Raw genomic sequence first — 19,512 nt, 5'->3', positions numbered from 1 at the left:
CGTCAAGCTCTCCCACATATTTGAAATCAGATAGACATCGAGGGCCAGTTGATGACCTGCCTAAATTGATGACCCTTAACACATCATATACAGGAGGTGTGTGGCATCATATACAGGAGGTGTGTGGCGTCACATACAGGGAGGCGTGTGGCGTCACATACAGGGAGGCGTGTGGCGTCACATACAGGGAGGCGTGTGGCGTCACATACAGGGAGGCGTGTGGCGTCACATACAGGGAGGCGTGTGGCGTCACATACAGGGAGGCGTGTGGCGTCACATACAGGGAGGCGTGTGGCGTCACATACAGGGAGGCGTGTGGCGTCACATACAGGGAGGCGTGTGGCGTCACATACAGGGAGGCGTGTGGCGTCACATACAGGGAGGCGTGTGGCGTCACATACAGGGAGGCGTGTGGCGTCACATACAGGGAGGCGTGTGGCGTCACATACAGGGAGGCGTGTGGCGTCACATACAGGGAGGCGTGTGGCGTCACATACAGGGAGGCGTGTGGCGTCACATACAGGGAGGCGTGTGGCGTCACATACAGGGAGGCGTGTGGCGTCACATACAGGGAGGCGTGTGGCGTCACATACAGGGAGGCGTGTGGCGTCACATACAGGGAGGCGTGTGGCGTCACATACAGGGAGGCGTGTGGCGTCACATACAGGGAGGCGTGTGGCGTCACATACAGGGAGGCGTGTGGCGTCACATACAGGGAGGCGTGTGGCGTCACATACAGGGAGGCGTGTGGCGTCACATACAGGGAGGCGTGTGGCGTCACATACAGGGAGGCGTGTGGCGTCACATACAGGGAGGCGTGTGGCGTCACATACAGGGAGGCGTGTGGCGTCACATACAGGGAGGCGTGTGGCGTCACATACAGGGAGGCGTGTGGCGTCACATACAGGGAGGCGTGTGGCGTCACATACAGGGAGGCGTGTGGCGTCACATACAGGGAGGCGTGTGGCGTCACATACAGGGAGGCGTGTGGCGTCATATACAGGGAGGCGTGTGGCGTCATATACAGGGAGGCGTGTGGCATCATATACAGGGAGGCGTGTGGCATCATATACAGGGAGGCTGTGTGGCATCATATACAGGGAGGTGTGTGGCATCATATACAGGAGGTGTGTGGCATCATATACAGGAGGTGTGTGGCATCATATACAGGAGGTGTGTGGCATCATATACAGGAGATGTGTGGCATCATATACAGGAGGTGTGTGGCATCATATACAGGGAGGCGTGTGGCATCATATACAGGGAGGCGTGTGGCATCATATACAGGGAGGCGTGTGGCATCATATACAGGGAGGTGTGTGGCATCATATACAGGGAGGTGTGTGGCATCATATACAGGAGATGTGTGGCATCATATACAGGGAGGCGTGTGGCATCATATACAGGAGGTGTGTGGCATCATATACAGGAGGTGTGTGGCATCATATACAGGGAGGCGTGTGGCATCATATACAGGGAGGCGTGTGGCATCATATACAGGGAGGCGTGTGGCATCATATACAGGGAGGTGTGTGGCATCATATACAGGGAGGTGTGTGGCATCATATACAGGAGGTGTGTGGCATCATATACAGGGAGGCGTGTGGCATCATATACAGGGAGGCGTGTGGCATCATATACAGGGAGGTGTGTGGCATCATATACAGGGAGGTGTGTGGCATCATATACAGGGAGGTGTGTGGCATCATATACAGGAGATGTGTGGCATCATATACAGGGAGGCGTGTGGCATCATATACAGGAGGTGTGTGGCATCATATACAGGGAGGTGTGTGGCATCATATACAGGGAGGCGTGTGGCATCATATACAGGGAGGCGTGTGGCATCATATACAGGGAGGTGTGTGGCATCATATACAGGAGGTGTGTGGCATCATATACAGGGAGGCGTGTGGCATCATATACAGGGAGGCGTGTGGCATCATATACAGGGAGGTGTGTGGCATCATATACAGGGAGGTGTGTGGCATCATATACAGGGAGGCGTGTGGCATCATATACAGGGAGGCGTGTGGCATCATATACAGGGAGGTGTGTGGCATCATATACAGGAGGTGTGTGGCATCATATACAGGGAGGTGTGTGGCATCATATACAGGAGATGTGTGGCATCATATACAGGGAGGCGTGTGGCATCATATACAGGAGGTGTGTGGCATCATATACAGGGAGGTGTGTGGCATCATATACAGGGAGGTGTGTGGCATCATATACAGGGAGGCTGTAAATAGTGTCTAGGTGAACATGTGACCTTCCTTTAGGTGTTTTCAGGGGGTTGGGACAAAAAAAGCCTGACCAATGAAAATCATCAGTTTTTTTAACGGCCATGAAAAACGGACAGACGGACTGGAAATGGGTGAAAATTTGGAGACACTGATGCAAAACGGCCGCGAGATACGGACAGTTGATCAGTTTTTAATGGACACTGTCGTGTGAATAAGGCCTAAGAGTTATTCCAGAGAGACCCCAACACGAGGACAACGTCTCCCCCGAGTTTATGTGAGAGTGAAATACAGAGTCAGACTTGTCTCACCACTGAAGGTTATTTCCACCGTGGTCATAAAAAGCCGATCCTGGAATTATAACAAAGCTACAAATAGTTCTTCGTCTTGTACAGATAACGGGGTCACTAGTAAGACAGATATAGATTATATACATCACGTCATTTATCTCATCCGCTCTAATGTAATCACGGGGTGCAGATGGTTGTCATGGCAGCCTGGGGGGTAATGACGGTCCGCCATCTTTCTGCTCCTATTAACCCCTTAATATTAATCACGATATATCGCGATACATTAGTATTACAGTGAATTGTACCGGCGATCTGATCATCACTCGTTCACGTCCCCCAGAACAGGAATGACTTTATTAGAAAAAACAGTCAAATAAAGTTTTCATTTATAAATAAAAAAAAAAAAAACCTCCACAAACGATTTTCCCAAATATTCTGTAAAGTAACGTAAAAAACCAGAACCAGAAACATAAGTGGAATAACGGCGTCCGTGAGAGTCAGAAATACAACAGAACGTTATTTACCCGCACGGCGAACACAGTAATAACAAACACCACAATGGCGGTTTATTGGTCGCTATAAAAAAATATATTAATAATGTAGTAAAAAGTGATGAAAATCCACAGCTCGTCCCGCAGAATCTAATCCTCACGCCATCGACTGACAAATAACAAAGCTATAGATCTGACAAGACGGAGGAAAAAACGGAACCCGTCCTGGTGATGAAGGGGTTAACCTGCGGTGCGGATTATAGACACACAGGATATCGCATTTATACCGCGGATTCGCTGCGCATTTGTTGCAGAATTTCCCCATTAAGTTCAATGGAAAGTCAAGTTCTGCAACAAACGCCATTGTTCCCAGAATCCTCTGCGGCTCCACCGCGTGTTCACAGCAACGCTGCAGGTTACACATATATAAAAAAGAAGGCGTCATGTGACCCCTGCAGCCAATCACAGGCAGAACATTCGCTGCGTGTGAACATTCCCTTAAACCGCACGGTGAACGACATTAACAAGAAATGTATAAAAGTCAGTGAATAAGTTGTATGTCCCGAATATTATGTCATTACAAAACACGACTCGTCCCACAAAACACCCGACCACTACAAAGCCCAGAAATAACCACTTACCCCAAAGAGGACGGCACTGGAGGGGTTAAATCACGGCTAGGAGTCCAGTGGGCGGGGTCACTCAATGATTGACAGCTCTCTGTACACACTCATACAGGGGTGACTGATAACAGAGAGAACACCCGACCAGCGTTGCTCCCTACCTCTTACACGGAAATAGCCGAAGGCCTTCTGATGACGTCTATACCATGTGACCGGGAACGAGGGGCGGGGCTTATCAGTGGAGAGGAGATATAGCGAATAGACCTGACCATATTAAGATCACGTGACCGCGGCATCAGGGGCGGAGCTTACAAGTGGAAAGATTGAGGATATATGAAAGACCTGTGACGAGTATCACGTGACATGAATGGCGGAGCTCTGGCCCATCCCGGTCACATGGTAGTGACGTCATCACAGGTCCTTCAGCTTTTACCGGGTATTCGATGGATCAGCGCTGGTCCGGTGTACATGACTTCTGGTCACCGCTGTTGTTTATTGTTCTCTCTGTTATCAGTCAGGAGATTTCCCATGATGCAGTAGTAAGGTAACGTTACATGAGGTCATTTCTGTCCGGTTTTGGTGCGTTTTTGTCTGGCGCAGTGTTGGTAATTATTATTCTGAGTGCTGTAAATATGAAATACAGGAGGGATTAACCCCTTGGTGACATCAGATCTATAGTATTATGTTGTACGTGCGCCGTCACACTAGAAGGAGCGGAGCCTTCACCGTACACGACTACTGACAGCCGCCTGCAACCGCCAAGATCAGAGACCGCGCAATCCCGGCCGCTTAGCCCCTCAGATGCCGTGACCAATAGTGACCGCGGCATCTGATCAGTTATAGATCGCGGCGTCCTCTGTCCGCCGAAGAGACTGCGCGAGTTGAGAATGGGTAGGAGGGGTGCAATAGTGTTAGATGGGAAGCCACAGAGAAGGATGTTGGAGTAGTCTAGACGGTGGAGGATGAGGGCATATATACTAGCATTTATGTCTGTTCGAGGGTGAGGGAAGACTGACTTCAAGAGGGTTTTTCAGGTGGAGGCAGCAAGAAGTGGTAAGCGCTTGGCTGTGCTGTCTGACATTCAGGGTTATCCCAATGCAGCGGACCTGTGAGACTGGGAAATGTGGAGCCATTACCTGTGACTGATAGTTCTGGTCAGGGTTATCCCAATGCAGCGGACCTGTGAGACGGGGAAATGTGGAGCCATTACCTGTGACTGATAGTTCTGGTCAGGATTATCCCAATGCAGCGGACCTGTGAGACGGGGAAATGTGGAGCCATTACCTGTGACTGATAGTTCTGGTCAGGATTATCCCAATGCAGCGGACCTGTGAGACGGGGAAATGTGGAGCCATTACCTGTGACTGATAGTTCTGGTCAGGCTTATCCCAATGCAGCGGACCTGTGAGACGGGGAAATGTGGAGCCATTACCTGTGACTGATAGTTCTGGTCAGGATTATCCCAATGCAGCGGACCTGTGAGACGGGGAAATGTGGAGCCATTACCTGTGACTGATAGTTCTGGTCAGGATTATCCCAATGCAGCGGACCTGTGAGACGGGGAAATGTGGAGCCATTACCTGTGACTGATAGTTCTGGTCAGGCTTATCCCAATGCAGCGGACCTGTGAGACGGGGAAATGTGGAGCCATTACCTGTGACTGATAGTTCTGGTCAGGATTATCCCAATACAGCGGACCTGTGAGACGGGGAAATGTGTGGAGCCATTACCTGTGACTGATAGTTCTGGTCAGGATTATCCCAATACAGCGGACCTGTGAGACGGGGAAATGTGTGGAGCCATTACCTGTGACTGATAGTTCTGGTCAGGATTATCCCAATGCAGCGGACCTGTGAGACGGGGAAATGTGGAGCCATTACTTGTGACTGATAGTTCTGGTCAGGATTATCCCAATGTAGCGGACCTGTGAGACTGGGAAATGTGGAGCCATTACCTGTGACTGATAGTTCTGGTCAGGATTATCCCAATGTAGCGGACCTGTGAGACGGGGAAATGTGGAGCCATTACCTGTGACTGATAGTTCTGGTCAGGATTATCCCAATACAGCGGACCTGTGAGACGGGGAAATGTGGAGCCATTACCTGTGACTGATAGTTCTGGTCAGGATTATCCCAATGTAGCGGACCTGTGAGACGGGGAAATGTGGAGCCATTACCTGTGACTGATAGTTCTGGTCAGGATTATCCCAATGCAGCGGACCTGTGAGACGGGGAAATGTGGAGCCATTACCTGTGACTGATAGTTCTGGTCAGGATTATCCCAATGCAGCGGACCTGTGAGACGGGGAAATGTGGAGCCATTACTTGTGACTGATAGTTCTGGTCAGGGTTATCCCAATGCAGCGGACCTGTGAGATGGGGAAATGTGGAGCCATTACCTGTGACTGATAGTTCTGGTCAGGATTATCCCAATGCAGCGGACCTGTGAGACGGGGAAATGTGGAGCCATTACCTGTGACTGATAGTTCTGGTCAGGATTATCCCAATGCAGCGGACCTGTGAGACGGGGAAATGTGGAGCCATTACCTGTGACTGATAGTTCTGGTCAGGATTATCCCAATGTAGCGGACCTGTGAGACGGGGAAATGTGGAGCCATTACCTGTGACTGATAGTTCTGGTCAGGATTATCCCAATGCAGCGGACCTGTGAGACGGGGAAATGTGGAGCCATTACCTGTGACTGATAGTTCTGGTCAGGATTATCCCAATGCAGCGGACCTGTGAGACGGGGAAATGTGGAGCCATTACCTGTGACTGATAGTTCTGGTCAGGGTTATCCCAATGCAGCGGACCTGTGAGACGGGGAAATGTGGAGCCATTACCTGTGACTGATAGTTCTGGTCAGGCTTATCCCAATGCAGCGGACCTGTGAGACGGGGAAATGTGGAGCCATTACCTGTGACTGATCGTTCTGGTCAGGCTTATCCCAATGCAGCGGACCTGTGAGACGGGGAAATGTGGAGCCATTACCTGTGACTGATAGTTCTGGTCAGGATTATCCCAATACAGCGGACCTGTGAGACGGGGAAATGTGGAGCCATTACCTGTGACTGATAGTTCTGGTCAGGATTATCCCAATGTAGCGGACCTGTGAGACGGGGAAATGTGGAGCCATTACCTGTGACTGATAGTTCTGGTCAGGATTATCCCAATGCAGCGGACCTGTGAGACGGGGAAATGTGGAGCCATTACTTGTGACTGATAGTTCTGGTCAGGATTATCCCAATGTAGCGGACCTGTGAGACGGGGAAATGTGGAGCCATTACCTGTGACTGATAGTTCTGGTCAGGATTATCCCAATGTAGCGGACCTGTGAGACGGGGAAATGTGGAGCCATTACCTGTGACTGATAGTTCTGGTCAGGATTATCCCAATACAGCGGACCTGTGAGACGGGGAAATGTGGAGCCATTACCTGTGACTGATAGTTCTGGTCAGGATTATCCCAATGTAGCGGACCTGTGAGACGGGGAAATGTGGAGCCATTACCTGTGACTGATAGTTCTGGTCAGGCTTATCCCAATGCAGCGGACCTGTGAGACGGGGAAATGTGGAGCCATTACCTGTGACTGATAGTTCTGGTCAGGATTATCCCAATGCAGCGGACCTGTGAGACTGGGAAATGTGGAGCCATTACCTGTGACTGATAGTTCTGGTCAGGATTATCCCAATGCAGCGGACCTGTGAGACGGGGAAATGTGGAGCCATTACCTGTGACTGATAGTTCTGGTCAGGATTATCCCAATGTAGCGGACCTGTGAGACGGGGAAATGTGGAGCCATTACCTGTGACTGATAGTTCTGGTCAGGATTATCCCAATGCAGCGGACCTGTGAGACGGGGAAATGTGGAGCCATTACCTGTGACTGATAGTTCTGGTCAGGATTATCCCAATGCAGCGGACCTGTGAGACGGGGAAATGTGGAGCCATTACTTGTGACTGATAGTTCTGGTCAGGATTATCCCAATGTAGCGGACCTGTGAGACGGGGAAATGTGGAGCCATTACCTGTGACTGATAGTTCTGGTCAGGATTATCCCAATGTAGCGGACCTGTGAGACGGGGAAATGTGGAGCCATTACCTGTGACTGATAGTTCTGGTCAGGATTATCCCAATGCAGCGGACCTGTGAGACGGGGAAATGTGGAGCCATTACTTGTGACTGATAGTTCTGGTCAGGATTATCCCAATGCAGCGGACCTGTGAGACGGGGAAATGTGGAGCCATTACCTGTGACTGATAGTTCTGGTCAGGATTATCCCAATGTAGCGGACCTGTGAGACGGGGAAATGTGGAGCCATTACCTGTGACTGATAGTTCTGGTCAGGATTATCCCAATGTAGCGGACCTGTGAGACGGGGAAATGTGGAGCCATTACCTGTGACTGATAGTTCTGGTCAGGATTATCCCAATGCAGCGGACCTGTGAGACGGGGAAATGTGGAGCCATTACCTGTGACTGATAGTTCTGGTCAGGATTATCCCAATACAGCGGACCTGTGAGACGGGGAAATGTGGAGCCATTACTTGTGACTGATAGTTCTGGTCAGGATTATCCCAATGTAGCGGACCTGTGAGACGGGGAAATGTGGAGCCATTACCTGTGACTGATAGTTCTGGTCAGGATTATCCCAATGCAGCGGACCTGTGAGACGGGGAAATGTGGAGCCATTACCTGTGACTGATAGTTCTGGTCAGGATTATCCCAATGCAGCGGACCTGTGAGACGGGGAAATGTGGAGCCATTACTTGTGACTGATAGTTCTGGTCAGGATTATCCCAATGTAGCGGACCTGTGAGACGGGGAAATGTGGAGCCATTACCTGTGACTGATAGTTCTGGTCAGGGTTATCCCAATGCAGCGGACCTGTGAGACGGGGAAATGTGGAGCCATTACCTGTGACTGATAGTTCTGGTCAGGATTATCCCAATACAGCGGACCTGTGAGACGGGGAAATGTGGAGCCATTACCTGTGACTGATAGTTCTGGTCAGGATTATCCCAATGTAGCGGACCTGTGAGACGGGGAAATGTGGAGCCATTACCTGTGACTGATAGTTCTGGTCAGGATTATCCCAATGCAGCGGACCTGTGAGACGGGGAAATGTGGAGCCATTACCTGTGACTGATAGTTCTGGTCAGGATTATCCCAATGCAGCGGACCTGTGAGACGGGGAAATGTGGAGCCATTACCTGTGACTGATAGTTCTGGTCAGGGTTATCCCAATACAGTAGTGCAGTGTATTAGAATAGTGATCAGAGCCTCCTGCCCTCAAGTCCCCTAGTGGGACAAAGTAATACAGTAAAAAAAATGTGTAAAAAAGAAAATAAAAGTAAAAATCCCCCCTTTTCCCTTATCAGTCATTTATTATTAATAAAAATATATAAACAAACAAATAAACTATACATAATTGGTATCGCCGCGTCCGTAACGGCCTGAACTACAAAATTATTTTGTTATTTATCCCGCGCGGTGAACGCCGTAAAATAAAATAATAATAAACCGTACCACAATCACAATTGTTTGGTCACTTCACCTCCCAAAAAATGGAATAAAAATAGACCAAAAAGTCGGATGTACCTAAAAATGGTAATGATTGAAACTACAGTTCGTTACGCAAAAAATAAGTCCTCGCACGGCTTTATTGATGGAAAAATAAAAAAGTTCTGGCGCTTAGAATAAGGTAACACAAAAAGTGAATGATTTTTTACAAAACGTATTTTATTGTGCAAACGCCATAAGACATAAAAAAAAACTATAAACATCTGGTATCGCCGTAATCGTATCGCCCCGCAGAATAAAGTGAATGTGTCATTTATAGCGCACGGTGAACGCTGTAAAAAAAATAGAAATTGCTGTTTTTAGTCACCACGCCACCTAAAAATAGAATAAAAACTGATCAAAAAGCTGCATGCACCCCATGAAGACTACAATGAATTCCTCAAGGGGTCTAGTTTCCAAATTGGGGTCACTTTTGGGGGGTTTCCACTGTTTTGGCACCACAAGACCTCTTCAAACCGTTTAACCCCTTAATGACCGGGCCATTTTGCACGTTAATCACCAAGGATTATTTTTTGTTTTTTCACGGTCGCATTCCAAGAGTCGTAATTTTTTTTTTTATTCCGTGGACATCGCCGTATAAGGGCTTGTTTTTTCCGGGACGAGTTGTATTTTGTAATTGTACCATTTTTAGATGCTTATAATATATTGATTAACTTTTATTAACTTTATTTTAGGAGAGTATTGAAAATAAGCAGCTATTCCAGCATTAATTTTCACGTTATAAATTTACGCCGTTTACTGTGCCGCGTAAATAACATGTTCACTTTATTCTATGGGTCGGCACGATTACGGGGATAACAAATATGTAAGGGTTTTATATGTTTTTCCTACGTTTGCACAATAAAAAGCCTTTTCGAAATTACTTGTTTTTGCATCGCCGCGTTCCAAGAGCCGTAGATTTTTTTATTCTTCCGTCGATGTGGCCGTATGTGGGCTTGATTTTTGCGGGCCAATGCGTAGTTTTCATTAGTACTATTTTGGGGTACATAGGACTTCTAGATGAACTTTTATTTTATTTTTTATGGGGGGAATGGGAGAAAAGAGAGAATTTTGCCGTTGTTTTTTGCGTTTTCTTTGGACGCCGTTCATCCGGCGGTTTAATTAATGTGTTCATTTTATTGGTCAAGTTGTTACGATCGCGGGGATACCATATGTGTGTATGTGTGATTTTGTTTTGACACTTTTACTAAATAAAACCACTTTTTGGGCAAAAAAAGTAGTTTTATTTGATTTTGACTGTAATTATTTTTTTTTTCACCAACTTTGTTTAACTGATTGACATTTTTTTTTTTTTTAGTCCCACCAGGGGACGTCACTATGCGATGTGCTGATCGCATATATAATGCTTTGGTATACTTAGTATACCGAAGCATTATTGCCTGTCAGTGTAAGGCCTCATTTACACGAGCGCGTGCGTTTTGCGCTCGCAAAAAAACGCAGCGTTTTGCGCTCGTAAAAAAAAACGCAGCGTTTTGCGTGCGCAAAAGGTACTTGACAGCTCCGTGTGTCATCGGTGTATGATGCGCGGCTGCGTGATTTTCGCGCAGCCGCCATCATACACCGATGAGGCTAGTCGACGTCAGTCACTGTCCATGGTGCTGAAAGAGTTAACTGATCGTCAGTAACTCTTTCAGCACCCTCGACAGTGAATTCCGATCACCATATCGAGTAACCTGTTTAAAAAAAATAGAGGTTTGTACTTACCGAGAACTTCCCGGCCGTTGCCTTGGTGACGCGTCCTTGGTGACGCGCGCCTCTTGACATCTGGCCCCACCTCCCTGGATGACGCGGCAGTCCATGTGACCGCTGCAGCCTGTGCTTGGCTTGTGATTGGCTGCAGCTGTCACTTGGACTGAATTGTCATCCCGGGAGGTCAGACTGGAGGAAGAAGCCGGGAGTTATCGGTAAGTCGGAACTTTTTTTTTTTTTTTTTACACGTTCACGTATATTGGAATCGGAAGTCACTGTCCAGGGTGCTGAACCAGTTTAACTTTTTCAGCACCCTGCACAGTGACTGTCTACTGCCGGGTTCGGTCAAAACGAGTTCGGCCGAACCCGCTAAAGTTCGGTTCGCTCATCTCTAAGACACTCCGTTCGGATGTTTGTAAACAGAAAAGCACGTGGTGCTTTTCTGTTTACATTCAGTTTGACAGCTCTTGCGCGAATCATGCAGTTCGCACGGAAGTACTTCCGTGCGACCTTCGTCGTTTTCACACACCCATTGACTTAAATGGGTGCGTGATGCACGAAAAACGCAGATTTTTAGAACATGTCGTGAGTTGTTTTCAGCGCATTCACGCTGAGCAAAGCTCACGGACTGTCTGCATGCCCCCATAGACTTGTATATGTCTGTGCGACCCGCGTGAAAAGCACGCGAGTCTCACGGACGTATATCACGTTCGTGTAAATGAGGCCTTAAACTGACAGGCAATCTGTTACGTCATGCCTCCGGCATCGCCTAACAGGCAGATGCTGAAGACAGACCTGGGGGTCTTTGTTAGACCCCCGCTGCCATGGAAACCCGACGGCAACCCGCGATTTATTTGCGGGGGCGCCGATGGGGGGACAGAGGGAGCTCCCTCCCTCTGTCAAACACATTAGATGCCGCTGTCACTATTGACAGCGGCATTTAATGGGTTAAACTGCCGGAATCGGAGCGTGCTTCGATTCCCGCAGGAGCCAGGCTGTGTATAACAGCCGTGCTCCTGCCGCTGATCGCGTGGGTACAGTGACAGTACCCGCACGATTACAGGACGGATATATTCGTCGTCCTGCGCGAACTAGCTGCTGCTGAGGACGGATATATCCGTCCTTCGGCGTTAAGAGGTTAAAAATGCAGATATCCAGTGATTTCAGCTTGTGCTATCAGTAATAGAATGAGAGCACCAAAATGAAGACTGAGATTGCAGAAGTTAGTAGAGCTGGGTGTAGTAGGCGGAGCAAGTGCACTGCTGCATGCTGGGACTAGAGCAGTGCATGCAGGGAGGAGAAACACAGGAAGAGAAGAGGAATGAACTTACTGAGGAAAACAAACCTCTCAAGGTAAACAATAGGGAGTAGTGTTACTAAAAACATTTATTATCAAGAAAAAGCTAGTCAGAGTGCACTAATATATTAATAGAGGAACATTGCATTGATGTAAAAAAAAGGATTGGAAAACCCCTTTAATCTTTAGGAAGCAGTAGGTGAAGGAGGAGATGGCTGTTAGAAACTCTAGATAACAGGGAGGTAACATCAAGACCAGAGGTAAATTTCACCAATGGTTTAGAAGAGTAAGGGTCCCAGGACACAAGGACCCTTGATAGACACTAAGGCCTCATGCACACGACCATAGCCATGTGCACGGCTGTGATTTTCGGGTCGGCCGGACACGGAGTGTCAACCGCGAGCTGTGCACATGGCCGCGGCCATTATTTTCTATGAGCCCGGACCGCAGAACACAGCCGTAATAAGGCATACCCGTTCTTTCTGCGTTCCGGGCTCCTGGGCCATGCATGGACCGTGGAAACCACGGTCGTGTGCATGGCCCCATAGAAATGAATGGGGCCGCAATTCTGCCGTGGATTTTTTGGGGAATTGCGGCCACAAAAGCACGTTCGTGTGCATGGGGCCTAACAGAGAGAGGGTGGAATGTTATTTGGTAAGGTATGAGAAGATCCAGGAGAGGGCCAAGTCTGTGATGTCAAGGGACTAGAGAATTTGTATCAGGAGGATGTGGTCGAAGGTGGAGCACAGAGTAATGTAGAAGCAGAGGACAGGTCTAGAAGGAGGGGCACAGCGTAATGTAGAAGCAGAGGGCAGGCCTAGAAGGAAGGGCACAGAGTAATGTAGAAGCAGAGGACCGGTCTAGAAGGAGGAGCACAGAGTAATGTAGAAGCAGAGGACCGGTCTAGAAGGAGGAGCACAGAGTAATGTAGAAGCAGAGGACCGGTCTAGAAGGAGGAGCACAGAATAATGTAGAAGGTGGTGGACCGGTCTAGAAGGAGGAGCACAGAGTAATGTAGAAGCAGAGGACCGGTGTAAAGGATCTGCCAGACACAGCTTCTGTGTCGACGCCCGTGGGTAATCAGTCTGCACCTGCTCCTGAGTCTGAGAGAGTGACACGATCTTCTACCAGTCAGGCTGGGAGGCTGAGGAATGGGAGAGCCTATCACAGCCTGGCCAGACGGAGCTAGCTCCCGCCCTCTGTCTATTTATACCTGCATTTCCTGCTCCTCCAGTGCCTGTGATTCTTTCCTGGCTCTGCTGCTATGATTATTGACCTTGCTTCATTTTGACCCTGGCTTTACTGACTACGCTCCTGCTCTGCGATTGGTACCTCGTACACTCCTGGTTTGACTCGGCTCGTTCACTACTCTTGTTGCTCACTGTGTTGCCGTGGGCAACTGCCCCATTTCCCTTAGCTTCTGTGTACCCTTGTCTGTTTGTCTGTCATGCACTTATTGAACGTAGGGACCGTCTCCCAGTTGTACGCCGTCGCCTAGTACGGACCGTTGCAAGTAGGCAGGGACTTAGTGGCGGGTAGATTAGGGCTCACCTGTCTGTCTCCCTACCCCGTCATTACAACAGGTCTAGAAGGAGGAGCACAGAGTAATGTAGAAGGCAGAGGACAGGTCTAGAAGGAGCACAGAGTAATGTAGAAGCAGAGGACAGGTCTAGAAGGAGGAGCACAAAGTAATGTAGGAACAGAGGACAGGTCTAGCAGGAGGAGAACAGAGTAATGTAGAAGCAGAGGACAGGTCTAGAAGGTTGAGCACAGAGTAATGTAGAAGCTGAGGACAGGTCTAGAAGGAGCGGCACAGAGTAATGTAGAAGCAGAGGACAGGTCTAGAAGGAGCGGCACAGAGTAATGTAGAAGGCGGAGGACAGGTCTAGAAGGAGGAGCACAGAGTAATGTAGAAGCAGAGGACAGGCCTAGAAGGAGGAGCACAGAGTAATGTAGAAGCAGAGGACAGGTCTAGAAGGAGAAGCACAGAGTAATGTAGAAGCAGAGGACAGGTCTAGGAGGAGGAGCACAAAGTAATGTAGGTACAGAGGACAGGTCTAGCAGGTGGAGCACAGAGTAATGTAGAAGCAGAGGACTGTTCTAGAAGGTGGAGCACAGAGTAATGTAGAAGCTGAGGACAGGTCTAGAAGGAGCGGCACAGAGTAATGTAGAAGCTGAGGACAGGTCTAGAAGGAGCGGCACAGAGTAATGTAAAAGGCGGAGGACAGGTCTAGAAGAAGGAGCACAGAGTAATGTAGAAGCAGGGGACAGGTCTAGAATGAGGAGCACAGAGTAATGTAGGAGCTGAGGATAGGTCTAGAAGAAGCACAGAGTAATGTAGAAGCAGGGGACAGATCTAGCAGGAGGAGCACAGAGTAATGTAGAAGCTGAGGATAGGTCTAGAAGGAGAGGCACAGAGTAATGTAGAAGCAGAGGACAGGTCTAGAAGGAGAAGCACAGAGTAATGTAGAAGTAGAGGACAGGTCTAGAAGTAGGAGCACAGAGTAATGTAGAAGCAGAGGACAGGTCTAGGAGGAGGAGCACAGAGTAATGTAGAAGCAGAGGACAGGTCTAGAAGGAGGAGCACAGAGTAATGTAGAAGGCGGAGGACAGGTCTAGAAGGAGGAGCACAGAGTAATTTAGAAGCTGAGGACAGGTCTAGAAGGAGCACAGAATAATGAAGAAGTGGGAGAACAGGTTTAAAAGGAAAAGCACCGAGTAATGTAGACGATGGAGGACAGGTCACGCTTTACAGAAGTCGGTGTGTAAGATGTGACTGCTAAGTGATAAGATAATGCAGAGATCCTGCACACACTGCACAATACATTCTGCTTCCTCACACTGCACTGCCTGGACCTTCCATACATATACACTGAACTACCTGGAGCTTCGATACATACCCACTGGACGGCCGGGACCTTCTGCACGTCCACGTGAACCATGGTTGGTGTCTGTCTTGCAGATGTGAAAAAAGTGTTAGTCACAGGGTGCAGTGAAATACAATTACTATCTGGTAAAATAATCTACAAGGAAAAGGGGAATACTATAATAATTAAGAATTTTAGATGTCTCTGAAGATCCAAGATCTCTCAGGTAACTTGTAATATGTGTAAAAACTTATATTAGGGGTTTATTCATTCATAAGGGGCATCTGTCACGTTGAACACCCGTCTGATCTGTTGGCAGCTTATGAGTTCCAGAAACAGCCAAGAACGGCCAGAGGTGGAGCCGCAAATGCCATAAATGTCTGATAAATGGGGCCCCATTCCTCTATGTCGAGAACGGAGTTGTCCCCCCCCCAACTAGCCTGGTTAGGTGATGACTGCATCCAGGTGGAGAGATGACCACACATGTGCACGACTCTCTCCATTCACTTGTATAGGAGTTCCAGAAACAGCCGAGCACGGCCAGAGGTGGGAGCCGCATCTATCAGACATTTGTGGCATATCCTGGGGAGAAATGTCCGTGTTGGGAATACCCCTTTTAATCCATGTGGTGACGGCTCTGAGAAGATGTTTCTCTCAATGATGAATAAGTGAGGTTCTGTATGTCACACATGATGTTGTCCCCTGTATGATTTCCATCTTCTCCTTTCTTCATAAAGACGTCTGCAGTACCAGATCCTCCAGTTTTCTCATCTTCTCCTCCACAACGTTCCTTCTCCTGAATGACCCACCAAGGATGGACAAGGACCGGAATGATGTGAGCAGAAGAATATTCGACTTCACCTTGGAGATCATCTACCTGTTGAGCGGAGAGGTAAACTTTTCTACATTCCTCTGCTCTTTATTATAGTCTTATTTCTCAGACCTTCCACCAGTCTTGTAGTCGCCTTTGGCCTCGTTCTATTTTCTCAATGTCTTTTTGTAGGTGAGGTCTCCAGTATTACAGATGTGGGGTCACTAGAGCTCTATACAGCGGGGTCACAATCTCCCTCTTTCTACTGAGGGGGGAATACTGTGTTCAGTTCTCTAAGTGTCTCTCTCCATACACAGGAGTACACAATAGTGAAGAAGACATCGGGTGACTGTACGACTCCCATCGTCCATGAGTCAGGGCGATGGAGCAGTAGTCCGAGCCCCATCACAGAGCCTCCCCCTCACTCCCGGATACATGAGAAGAAGATCTTAGACCTGATCTACAAGATGACTGAGCTGCTGACTGGAGAGGTGACACTGCTGGGAATGCTGGGAAATTCTACAGTAACAGCACTGAAGGTGTCTGGGTGATGACTGTATCATTGTGTGTGTCAGGTTCCTATAAGGAGTCAGGATGTCGCTGTCTATTTCTCCATGGAGGAGTGGGAGTATCTAGAAGGACACAAGGATCTGTACGAGGAGGTCATGATGGAGGACTACCGGCCCCGCACATCACAAGGTAAGAAGATATATATATATATATATATATATATGTTTGGCATTACTGTGGACACAGGCTGGACTAGCGGCCATGTAGAGAACATCTGCTGTAAATCTGTGATGTGGGGGCCATTACTACATCTGTGCAGGAGGGTAATTCATGTGCGGAACAGGAAAATCATGGAGTCTCCTTGTAATATTTGTCCCACCACAGACCACGTGGCTTGTAGTACATCATTTCCACTGATCTCCGTGGCCTTCCGGCTTTTTTCAGATTGGACACCAGCTGTTGCAAAGCTAAAACCCCCAGTGTGTCTCTCAGGACATGCTGGGAGTTGTAGTAATGCAGGTTGGTGAACTGATTTATACAAAGGTTTAAAAGGTAGAACATCAATGACATCCAGAATAAGATCTCATCCGGACCCCCGCCCTCCCCATATAAAGCAACGTATTACAGGAGGACGGCGCTGACAGATCACATGGGCAGATATGACCTCTGTGTTTTTACAAGTTTTGGTTTATTTTGTTAATTTACCCCATTCTGGTAAATTTGATGTCACGTCTCATGACACAGCTGTGACCCTGTGACATCTCGCCCACTTGGCACCCATGACCCATGGTGGGGGTGTTTCCCACGTGGCATTGCATTAGCTATAAAAACATTGAGCGATTCTTCTCTGGGGTCACATATTACACCACTCGCCCCAAAAGCCATGCGATCTTGGCATGAACACAATTTCGGGTGAGAGTCCATGAACACGCATGTAAATGCCGTGTTGTATGTTTTATGGCTGCGATTCTATTTTTTACAAAGTCTGTGGAATTGACCACATTGGTTTGGGAATTCTTTGAGGTGATAGAAACTTTCCCAGAGGGTGTAGTGGGACCCGACTGTCTGTATAAATCTTGCTAAAAAGTCCCTGCGTGTTATAGTCGGGCCCCCTGACCGCTCCTTACTTAACCCCTTCCCGACCCGTGATGTGCCAGCACATCATCAGGCGGGGAGGGGATGATGTATGGAGCGGGCTCACGCGCTGAGCCTGCCCCATACACTGCAGGTGTCAGCTTCTGACACGCTGCACTAACGGCTAGGAACAGTGATGGCGCTGTTTAACTAGTTAAATACTGCGGTCAATAGCGACCGCGGCATTTATATTGGTTTTCCTACGAAGGACATTTATGACATATCCACAGGTGTAATATCTCTAGAACGGGGCCCCCTAAGCCCCATTCCATCTTACCCGGCTCCGCGGTCTTCCGGCCACTTCACTTTCTGGTTACATGTTCTGAGCTACGCAGTTTCCGCAACTCCCATAGAACTGAATAGTAGTTACGGCTACAGAGTAGCACGCTACGCTGCTTCTATAACTGACATTCACTACTATGGGAGTTCCGGAAACAGCGTAGCTCAGCGAGTTACGCTGTTTCCGTAACTCATCCATGTATTGCAGTGTATTGTACCAGCGATCTAATGATCACTGGTTCAAGTCCCCTAGGGGAACTAATAAAATGTGTGTAAAAAAAAGAAACATTTCCCATTTTCCCCCAAGCACAATGTAAAAAGAAAAAAATAATAACAAAATTGGTATCGCTGCATCGGTAAAAGTCCGGAACTATTACAACATGGCATTATTTGACTCACACAGTGAACGGTGTAAAAATGTTTTATTTAAAACCCCCGACTGTCTGTATTCTTCTACCATATTACGTTATATATGGCCGCTCTGTTGTAACGGTTCACTGGGATACGCTTCTTGTGATGTCATCTAGAATGTGGGCAGATTCTATTTCTCTGAGCGTGACGTCCTCTAGAGAATCTGAGCGTGATGTCATGTGAAGGGCGGGGCCTGTGATCTGCATGTGTTCCGTTTGCACATAATGGCCCTCAGGTTGTGACATCATCAAGTTTATAAATTGGGGTCACACATTGACCGCGGTGTCAGTTTCTCTTGCTGGCTCTCGTCATGGACGTGTCTCATATGAAGAGGAGGATGGTGATGTTTCCAATGATGAGTGTTGTAGAGAAGATGGAGGTTGGCGGACGCCAGTTTCCGGAGGACGTGGAGATGGAGGAGGAGGATGAGAAGATGGAGGTTGGCGGACGCCAGTTTCCGGAGGACGTGGAGATGGAGGAGGAGGATGAGAAGATGGAGGTTGGCGGACGCCAGTTTCCAGAGGACGTGGAGATGGAGGAGGACGGGAAGATGGAAGTTGGCGGACGCCAGTTTCTGGAGGACGTGGAGATGGAGGAGGAGGATGAGAAGATGGAGGTTGGCGGACGCCAATTTCCAGCTCCTGATGTGGAGATGGACGATCTTTCGGGGGCTACAGTTAACATCAGGGCCTCCAACCCCCGAAAGAGAAAGTGGCCATTTTAGTAACATCTGCCACTTGGGGCCCATTTACCATCAGGGCCCCCAACCCCCGGGAGAGATGGCGGCCATCTTATTTCCATCTGCCGCTCGGGGCCCATTTACCATCTTTAGGTGAGGTAAGTGCCGTCCACTGATGATCTTCTCACCTCACGACTCTTCTACAGCCGCCTGGACACTGAATTTCTGATTTTGTTTTGCAGTTGTCACCCCAACATCGTGGTCTTTACCACCTAAACCATCTGAAATTCCCATGAAGACTCCTCCAGTGATGAGCAGACGCGAGATCCGGTAAGTCTGACGTCTTCCGCTCGTCTTCATCTTCTCCTTGTGGTGAAGGTTTTGTGAATTTTTTTGCTTATTTGTATTTTTTCCTTTTCTAGGATCCGACTTTGAAAAATATGAAAAAAGATTTCGGTTTCTTCTGATCCAGGATCGAGCTGTATAAGGGTGGACTGGCGGCCATACCCACGGGTGAAGAAGGACCCTCCCCCTCTTCATCTCACCGATCATCGCATGTTAAAGGGCCGGAGCCACAGAAAACCGCACAGAAATTCTACCAGATTCTA

At 48.4% G+C, this 19,512-nt stretch overlaps 2 protein-coding genes across 3 annotated transcripts in view; one reads left to right on the top strand and one right to left on the bottom strand.

The window, feature by feature from the left end:
• The window catches only part of LOC142673167 (uncharacterized), a 109,079-nt gene extending 105,259 nt beyond the window's left edge, over positions 1–3,820 (bottom strand). For both annotated transcript variants that reach the window (XM_075847177.1, XM_075847178.1), the window contains exon 1: positions 3,666–3,820. The gene's annotated coding sequence lies outside the window, so the exon portion shown is untranslated. The remainder of the gene's footprint in view (positions 1–3,665) is intronic.
• A 205-nt stretch (positions 3,821–4,025) lies between these two features.
• Positions 4,026–19,238, top strand: LOC142673165 (gastrula zinc finger protein XlCGF66.1-like). The gene is made up of 5 exons (XM_075847175.1): positions 4,026–4,191; positions 15,818–15,972; positions 16,209–16,382; positions 16,467–16,590; positions 19,147–19,238. The coding sequence occupies exons 2-5, from the start codon at positions 15,895–15,897 to the stop codon at positions 19,236–19,238; spliced, it is 468 nt and encodes a 155-aa protein (XP_075703290.1). The 5' UTR covers positions 4,026–4,191; positions 15,818–15,894.
• Positions 19,239–19,512: the final 274 nt, after the last annotated feature.

Source organism: Rhinoderma darwinii (assembly GCF_050947455.1).
Source record: "Rhinoderma darwinii isolate aRhiDar2 chromosome 1 unlocalized genomic scaffold, aRhiDar2.hap1 SUPER_1_unloc_4, whole genome shotgun sequence".
In the NCBI taxonomy this organism is placed as follows: Eukaryota; Metazoa; Chordata; class Amphibia; order Anura; family Rhinodermatidae; genus Rhinoderma; species Rhinoderma darwinii.
The sequence above is the reverse complement of the archived record's forward strand: the minus strand, read 5'-3'. Positions and strand labels throughout refer to the sequence as shown.

Bases quoted from the DNA above. Each gene is read 5' to 3' on its own strand.
- LOC142673165 (XM_075847175.1), top strand. From the start codon at position 15,895: ATGGACAAGGACCGGAATGATGTGAGCAGAAGAATATTCGACTTCACC. The intron at 16,383-16,466 runs GTGACACTGCTG...TGTGTGTGTCAG, and splicing joins CTGAGCTGCTGACTGGAGAG to GTTCCTATAAGGAGTCAGGA. The intron at 16,591-19,146 runs GTAAGAAGATAT...TTTGTTTTGCAG, and splicing joins CCGGCCCCGCACATCACAAG to TTGTCACCCCAACATCGTGG.